The following is a 9,023-nucleotide window of genomic DNA, read 5'->3' on the forward strand; positions in this document are numbered from 1 at the left end:
AACTGAGTTATTTCTGTTTTTATTTTTATCTTACAGATACCAGGAAAGACAGGAACAGTAACCATATTCCCAAATCATAGATCTTTATATTAATTTTTCAGTGTTCGGGTGTTTACAGAAGATTATTTGAAAACTTGATTTGGAATCAAAGAGCATGGATCTCAGCAGTGACTACCATTTCCTCAATCAGATTTTGTGGAGGAGAGTGAAACTCACTTTGGTTTCTGGCATCTTTGAAGGCGTGCTCCAGCATGTGGACCCTACTAAAATTGTTGTCCTGAAGAAAGGTCTTGTTCAATTTTTCTACTCTTTTGTCTCTTAAGAGGTTAATGACTGAGTGTGAGTGATGACTTTGGGCTCATTAGCAACTGGGAGAGTGCTATTATTTTTATTTTAGGGGTAAGATTATAGGAAGATTACAGTTTCCTATAACAGAGGACTGTGTCTGCATATGCTGGTTAGTTCTAATTTCTTTTTCTTTCTTTTTTAAAGATAGGTAGGGTCTTGCTATGTAGTTCAGGCTGGCCTTGAACTCGAGGCTATCCTGCCTCAGCCTCCTGAATTCTGGGATTACAGGTGTGCACCACCATACCTGGCCCATTCCTTTACTTTTATTGACATGATGTAGACATTTTCAATTGAGTAGTTCTCTTAATTTCACTCCTCATGCATCTTAAAATTAAAAGTACTTATGTTAAAATTGCTTTTTGCCTCAACAGGTGAATCACAAAGGTAGTTCATTTTTCTCAGAGGTAAGCTGCTGAGCAGTGCAGTGGCTTAAAAAGCAATGGCTGCAGCCTTGTGCTCTTGCTTTTCTACCTCAGTGGCCATCTGTCATTCTCATGGGTCACAGGGTAGTCTGCATCTCTCAGCTTCAATTCTGGTTTCTCAGAAAGGACACAACTGTACAGGTATTGTGGCACCTGCCTATAATCCTAACAATCAGGAGGCTGAGGCGGGAGGATTGCTATGAAGCCAGTAGGCCTGGACTACATAGTGAGTTCAAGACTAGCCTGAACCATATAGCAAGCCCCTATCTCAAATAAACTTAAAAAAAAGAAACAACTGAGGAATAGAAAACTGGAAGAGATACATTGGGAAGTGTGAGGGAGGGATGTGGTCCTTCCATGCACTCCTGGTGTACCAGCATCCTTGCCGGTATCCACTGTCTCAGAAGTTCCAATATATAAGGTTTCTACTTACCTAGAGTATTGAGTTGAAAGGGTTTTCCTTGGTTTATAAATTTTTCAAGTTAACAATGGAAGCAAATAATGGTATTTGAAAAATTAGTTTTGTTGTTAAACCATATTTTTGAGTTAAAATAGGCTTTCATGGATGAGTATGGGACTATGGGCTTTTGTAACATTAATCAATTAGGTATTATTTTATTGGTTTTATACTCCATGTACTATACTTGGTACTAGGAGTACAGATCAGAGTAACATGGTCTCAGTTCTCAAAAAACTTAGTCTTTAGGGAGACAAATGTAACAGACCATGATCAACTCTGATAGAGGGAGGCAAGGTGCTTTTACATCCAGGAGTACTTGGGTGAGGATGCTGGGGAAGAGTCCAAAAGTAGGAATTGATTTAGAACTGCATCCAGGTGTGCAGGTATTCACAGTGGCAGAGGGGCAGATTGATTGAAGCCATGATTCTTTCAAACTCCATCCCTACAGCAGAATCACTTTGAGCGTATTATAATAGCATGCTGGGCCCTGCTCCCTGAGTTCTCATTTTCAAGTCTGGGTGGACATAAGCATTCACACTTACAGCAGGTTTTCCTGTGGTGCTTGGCATTGGAGTCAAATTTTATAAGGATTTTTATTTTGAGTAAGGGTAATAGAATGTCCAAATACACACAGACCTAGAAACTTGACATCTTCAGAAATCCTCAGTAGATTTCTACATAAGGTTATGAAGAGAGATGAGTCTGGAGATGTAAGCAGGGGACAGAGCAGAAGAACTTTACGTGTTTAAGGTTTGAACACTACATTGAAAGCAGAGGAATGATCTGAAAGACTTTAAGAGGGGGGCATGTGACTTTCCAGGTTGGTTGCCCACAAAGTTTTGTGCTATGCCAGGACCAGTCCTCTCAGCTGCTAGAGCAAACCTAGTGTTGCTCCAAAGGCTTAAACAAATGAGTTCGTTTCTCATATAAAAGAAGGTAGGCTGCTACGGCATGCTCCCAAAGGCAGCAGGGCTCCCAGCAGGGGCTACTTTCTGCCCCTCTCTTAATATGTAAAAACTGCTGGACTTATAGACTAAAAGACAAAGAGAGGGGGAGAAGGGTGCTTTTCTCAGTCAGTCCCCTGAAGTCATGTCCTGGCTATCCAGCAGGCCACCACTGTCTGCAGGGGAGACTGGGCAGGTTGCCTATGTGAATAAATGGCACTGAGTAGACAAGCAGCTTATTCCCTACAGCCTTCAGCCCAAGTGAAATAGTTTGGTGTTTTTGTGTTTAAACTTTAATTACATAGATTTTATGTAGTTAACGATTATGTTATATATACTATATTTTTAAATTTGAGCAGTGGTCCTGTGCCATTGCTGAAGCTGGCCTTAGAATCCTGGTCCAAGTGGTTCTCCTACCTCAGCCTCATGTGTAGCTGGAGGTATGTACCAGTGCAACTGGATACTTTTTTGTTTTTGTTTTTGTTTTGAGTGTCACTGTGTAGTCTAGACTGGCTGCTCATGGCAAACTTCCTGCCTCAGCTTCCCCAGTGCTAGAATTATAGGCATGTGCCACCACGATAGGCCTTTTTTAATTTTTAGGCTAATTATATTAACCTGGTAAGCCTATTCAGGCATGCTAGCATACCTGTGTAATCTCAGTACAGTACTTTGCCCTTTTTTTTTTTGCAGAACCAGGGATTAAACTCAGGCCCTTGCGCTTACCAGGCAAGCACTTATTCTACTGAGCTATCTCCCCATGCCTTCAGTATAGTACTTTGAAAGCTGTGGCAGGAGAATATTAAGTTTAAGATTAGTATGGGCAAAATAGCAAGGGTGTATCTCAAAATATATGAAGAGTTAGGAATCTAGCTCACTGCTGCCTGGATTGAGCCCTCACTGCCCAAAACAAAACAAAAACAAAGAAGAGTATATTCTATTCAACTTAAATCTTCAATTTAATGACAGAATATTTTATTTTATTTTTGAGACAGGGTCTCACTGCGGTTCAGGCTGGTCTTGAGCTCACTTTGTAGACCAGGCTGGTCTCAAACTTGTAGGGATCCTCCTGCCTCAGCCTCCTGAGTGCTGGGATTACAGATGTGTACCACCATACCTAGCTTAATGATTAAATGTTTTATTTTTATTTTTATTTTTTTGGAACCAAGAATCAGACTCAAGACCTTGCCCTTACCAGGTAGATGCTTATTCCACTGAGCTGTCTTCCCAGTCCAATGAATATTTTAAAGCCAGAAACTTTTAAAACTTTTTTTTGAAGTTCTTTGAGACTCGGTCTTGCTATGTAGTTCATTTTTTTAAAACATTTTTTATTTTTATTTTTATTTTTTATTGATACAGGATCTTACTACACAGTGTGGACTCATAGTGATCCTCTTGTCTCAGCCTCCCCAGCACTGGGATTACAATTGTGCACCAGCATGCTTGGCTTTGGGGCCTATATGGTATGCCCAGAGTTTTGGATCCCACGTGGCATACCATACTAGGAATCAAACGTGGGTCCTAGCACTTGCCAGGAAGGTACTTAGACTGCCAAGCTCTCTCCCTAGCCCAATGGGGTTTTTTTGTTGTTGTTTGGTTGTTTTTTTTTTTTTTGTTTTGTTTTTTTGTTCTTTGAAACAGGGTCTTGCTATGTAGTACAGACTGGCTTCAAGCTTTTTGGCAATTTTCCTGCCTCAGTCTCCCAAGTGCTGGAATTACAGGCATGTGCCATCATGTAAAAACTTTTAATACCGGCAGTTGTTATTTTTTTAGAAATAATTGCTACAAAGGAAATTACTAGGTAAAAGTCAGATTTTTTTCTCTAAAAATTATTAAAAGTTTTATTTACGATTGGAATCATTCAACAAAAAAGCAAAAGCCAGTGAGCCTGAAAAAGGAACTAAGCTGCTCAGAACCTCAGCCACCTCATCGCGGAGCTGCCCTGCGCTGGCCGATACAATAGTGGCTCCACACACAGCAGCTGCACTAACAGCGGCACAGAGTAGCCCCATGAGCTCGCCTGAGTGAAGCGAGGACATGGGGTAAGCGTAGATTCTGCCAGGTAGTGTAAAAAGTCAGATGTTTTAAGCTTCCCCCCCCCCACAATGCTGAGAATCAAACCCAGGGCTTCATGCATGTTATACAAGGACCCCCCCCCCCCCCCCCGAGCTACAGCCTCCCAAGTGCTAGGATTACAGGTATGCGCCACCATGCCTGACTTGTTAAAAAAATTTTTTTTAATTTTTTTTTTTATTTTAACATTTATTGTGTGTGTGTGTGTGTGTGTGTGTGTGTGGCCAGCTCAGCCCACCAGGGGGCGCGGCTGGCTGGCATGTGGTGCTGGAGGATTGAACCGCGGTCCCTGTGCTTTGCCAAGCTTGTTCCAAGTAGGTGCTTTAGACCACTGAGCCATCTCTCCAGCCCCCTTGTTAAAAATTTTTTTGAGCCAGGCATATTGGTATACCTCTGTAATTCCAGCACTGTAGGGTGCTGTGGCAACAGGACTTCCACGTTTAAGCCCAACCTAGGCTACATAGTGATTTAATGACACCCTGTGTCAAAATTTTAAAAAAGGAAGGCTGGCCAGATAGCTCAACAGATTAAAATGCTTGCTTAGGCAGACTCAGGGACCAGGGTTCTATTCCTGGCATGCCATGCTGGCCCTGCCCCTGGGGCATGCTGAGATAGCGATTGAGACTGAGCAGGGTGGCACATGCCTGTAATCCCAGTGCTTGAGAGGCTGAAAACAGGAGGATGACTATGAGTCTGATTTGTGTAGTGAGACCCTGTAAACCCTGTACTAAAATACAAAAAAATAAAAAAGTTAAAAAGTACTGGCGATGCAGTTCAGTGTGAAGGTCTTGGATTCAACCCCCAATACCTTGCACGTAGACACAGACACATACACACACAGAGGAGTACATGAGATAGGGTCTCTATAAATCTTTAGGCTGGGTTTAAATTTGTAATCCTCATGTTAGCCTCCCAGAGTGCTGAGATAATAGATGCCCAGCTTTAAGTGCTTTTGATGTGTATCTTCAAATAACTTTCAAAAGAAATGTCTTTTTAGTTTGCTACTGCAGTATTTTCTGAACTATAGGAAGATAAGCCCAAGCACAAGTTTTCAGGATGATCTTAAGCCTTATACCCAAATAAGCCCCAGTTAAGATCGTCAGCCAGATGGATGCATTTAGTACATCCTTTGGAACACATGACAGATGTATTGATTTATAAAAAATACATAATTAAAATTAACATTATTTACATTAATACTTAAAGTATTTGTAAATTCCCAACTGGGTACCTGTGTAAATAGATGAACCGGAGACTTATTGCTGAATGATCAAACAGAGTCCATATACAATGCAGGAATAATGTGTGCACTTATAAAAGGAGACATGGTCATATCTAATATGAATCGTCACAAATCAGCATGTTGTATGTTGTAGTGGTTGTACTAAATGCACTTGTGTGGGGCAGGGAAGATGACTCAGTAGAATAAGCTCTTGCCTGGCAAGCTCAAGGGCCTGATTTCAATCCCCAGTTCCACCAAAAAAAAAAAAAAAAGCACTTGTGTGTGAAATAGAGAAGTGTTTTCTGAACTTTAGTGCCTGCAAGTTTCTGTGTGGGCCATCATTTTTTTTTTTTTTTAATTTTATTTATTTATTTTGTGTGTGTGTGGCCAGCTCAGCCCACTAGGGGGCGGGACTGGCTGGCATGTGGTGCTGGGGATTGAACCGCGGTCCCTGCGCTTTGCTTAGCCTAGCTTGTTCTAAGTAGGTGCTTTAGACCACTGAGCCATGTCACCAGCCCTGGGCCATCATTCTTAAATGTCATCATTTTTGTTGCCACTCTTGTCTTGTAAGTCTTCAATTAACGCTTGATTTAATGGAAATTCTGTTATGCCCAGTTTGCAAGAGGTCATGACTCAGGTGCAGAATTCCTGGGATAAAATCCCTGGCAGCTGTGTTGCCAATGCACTAGGAGCAGGCTACATGGACAGGAAGTGCTCATTTAAGGAGACTCTGCTGCTGGACATGAGAAATTGGGGCCAAGGGTTATACAGGAAATGGAGCTGCAAGAAATTCAAGATGAATTCAGAGTTTGAACAGTTATTGATGTTCAGAAGATGACATTCCTATATTTGAATAAATATAGATTTTTATACATGAAAAAGTGTAAATTAGATTATTGTACATGAAAAAGTTGTAAATTAGATTATTACACATGAAAAAAAAATCTCCTGAAAATAAGCCTTATTGAGTATTTTGGAACAAAAAAAATAAGACCCACCCAATCTAATTTTTGGAGAAATATGGTAATATATGAGTGAATTACAATAAATAATCTAGCATTGGATTATTTTTTTCCCTTGTGCTAAGGATGGAACCCAGGGCCTTTGCCCTGAGTTATATATCTTTTTAAAATTCAAGACAGGGTCTCACTAAGTTACTGAATTCCTGAGCCTGGGATCAGGTTTGCAAACCTACCCACGCTTCACAGGTTATATGCATACACCACCCTGCCCCATTTTCCATCGAGGTTTTAAAAAGTGTGTATCCTTCCTTCATTTTTTGCTCAGTTTATTTTTATTTTTGGTACCAGAAATTGAACTCAGGATTCTGAGCTTGCCAAGCAGGTGCTATGTCACTCATTTTATAGGCAAATCTAGTATCTCTCATTTTGCCACATTGTAAAAATATTCCTGAAGTATTTTTTCTATAGTTTCTTACTAATTTTATGTACTATTTGGACAAAGTAGGACATGACAGTAGCATGAGGGAAAAACAGAAGTAGGGTAGGATAACTAGGGACGGGGACTATTTAGACAATCTGGTCACAATGAAGGGGATATGATGTTCCGAACCAATTCATGGCAAATGATAGAGATAGACTCTGAGGCTAGGGATATAGAGCTCATTGGCATAGCATCTGCCTGGCAAGTGTGAGGTCCTCAGTATGATTCCCAGCACTAAAAATTAAAAAATAAAAAATAAAATTCACACTAGAGATAGATTCTAGAGATGAAATTTAGGAGATGAGGTAAGTGACCTAGTGGTCGTTTAGATAATAAGCAAAGAACGATGGACAATGATGCCTGTATTTATGACTCAGGAATGTTACTAATTCATAGACCTGAGAAGAGAAGTAGGTGTTTTGGTTGGTGAACATTGTTCAGTTTGAAAATCTTATAGTAAACCACCTATTAGTTAAAAATGAGTGAAGCTTGGAGGAATAATCCATTCTGGAGGAATAATGGTTTCAGGGACAACTGGGAAATGAGTATGATCATTCATTCAAGGAGAAGGAAGGGAGAAAGAAGATATGGCTTTAGGCACCATGAACATGTAAGGGCTAGACAGGTAGTAGAGACAGCAAAGGGGACTAGAAGGAACAAATCAGGAAGCCAGCTGAGTGTGATGGCATAAGAGGGACACTAATTTAAGCGTAGCCCAAGCACTTTAGTGATACCCTAAATTTAAAATTTAAAATACTAATAAGAGAGCTGGGAAGATAGCTTAGTGGTACAGCACTTGCCTAGCATGTGCTAGGACTTGAATTCCATCCTCAGGACTGCAAACAAAAACTGAGGCCTGTGTTTGAATCTCAACTTTGTTTTTACTTCTGGTAGCAGTGCAACCTTGAGCTAGTAATTCATTCTTTCTGATTCCCATTGCCAAATTGGAGAATTGAATGAAGGCAAGTAGCAAGATGCCTGGCATAGCCTAACTGCTGAATGTGGCAACTCTAGGTAATCAACAGGAAGAGAACTAAGCATGAAGAATGTCCTGTACACCAAAGCAAAGAGTAATATTGCCAAAGATCATGTAGGAGTCAAGTGAGACAAGACTGCAGTAATTGGTTTGGATTTGATGAACAGGCAGTTAATCTTTGACCTTAGAATATATTCTGTGGAATAGTGAGGATGGAGCTCAGTTATTTAGATTGCTGAGAGAAATTTGATGAGTCCTTCCATCTAGAAAAATGGCAGCAAACTTTGGACATGACATCTAAACTTCCCCTAACACCCTTTCAGAGAGCCAAGAATTGCATTGTTCCTGATACTTTTGAGCATGTAACATGACATGAAGTGGGTGAATCTAGAAGTAGTCAGGTTCCTTCATTCCCCCCACCCCCGGCATTAGAAGGAGTAAAAAGAAACAGAAATGTAAGTATTCCTTAGGTCTAAGGCCTTAGGATAACCTCAGGAGAATTATAAATTTATTGTACTACTGCTACCCCTTTTGAAAAGTTTCTCTAGAAACTTTCCAAGCTATACTCTGTTCTTGATATTACTTATTTCAAGTCTGTAGCTTTGAAATTTATTATTATTATTATTATTATTTTATGTATTTAGTACAGGGTCTCACTACACAGCTCAGACTCATAGTGATCCTCCCCTTTATCAGCCTCCCAAGCTCTGGGATTACAGGTGCACACACCATGCCCAGTCTCAATTGCTGTCTCAGCAGGCCTTAGGGGTGGGGCCGGAAACAGGCCAGATATCGAACCCCCAGCCCCTGCATCTGCCTAAGTAGGCACTTTAATCTGTTGAGCTATCTGGCTGGCCCTATAATTTATTATTGACTCTTTAGGAAAAATAATTTGGGGATTTTTATAAAAATTCATGGTTTTGCAATTTTAACTTTGATTTTTATTGATGAAATGAATTATTTTCTTTGACAGTGAAGAATGTGGAGACAGGCCAGAATATCCCAGGAGTGAAAATGTTTTTTGGGTATGAGATTGTGAATGGTGAGTATTTTGTGTTCCCTCAGTGCTGATACTGGGATTTACAGCCCCAAACTCCATTGCCCTTCTTTGTTCCAGGATTCTGGGCAGAGTGGCACA

The 9,023-nt window shown here is 40.5% G+C and overlaps 1 protein-coding gene across 1 annotated transcript in view; it reads left to right on the top strand.

Moving 5' to 3' along the window:
• The window catches only part of Exd1 (exonuclease 3'-5' domain containing 1), a 52,523-nt gene that overhangs the window by 3,207 nt on the left and 40,293 nt on the right, over positions 1-9,023 (top strand). Inside the window, exons 2-3 of the mRNA XM_023712630.1 lie at positions 102-287; positions 8,859-8,927. Coding sequence (XP_023568398.1) covers positions 155-287; positions 8,859-8,927 — 202 coding nt within the window. The 5' untranslated portion in view covers positions 102-154. The remainder of the gene's footprint in view (positions 1-101; positions 288-8,858; positions 8,928-9,023) is intronic.

This window comes from Octodon degus, unplaced genomic scaffold, assembly GCF_000260255.1.
Source record: "Octodon degus isolate 3935 unplaced genomic scaffold, OctDeg1.0 scaffold00002, whole genome shotgun sequence".
Lineage (NCBI taxonomy): Eukaryota > Metazoa > Chordata > Mammalia > Rodentia > Octodontidae > Octodon > Octodon degus.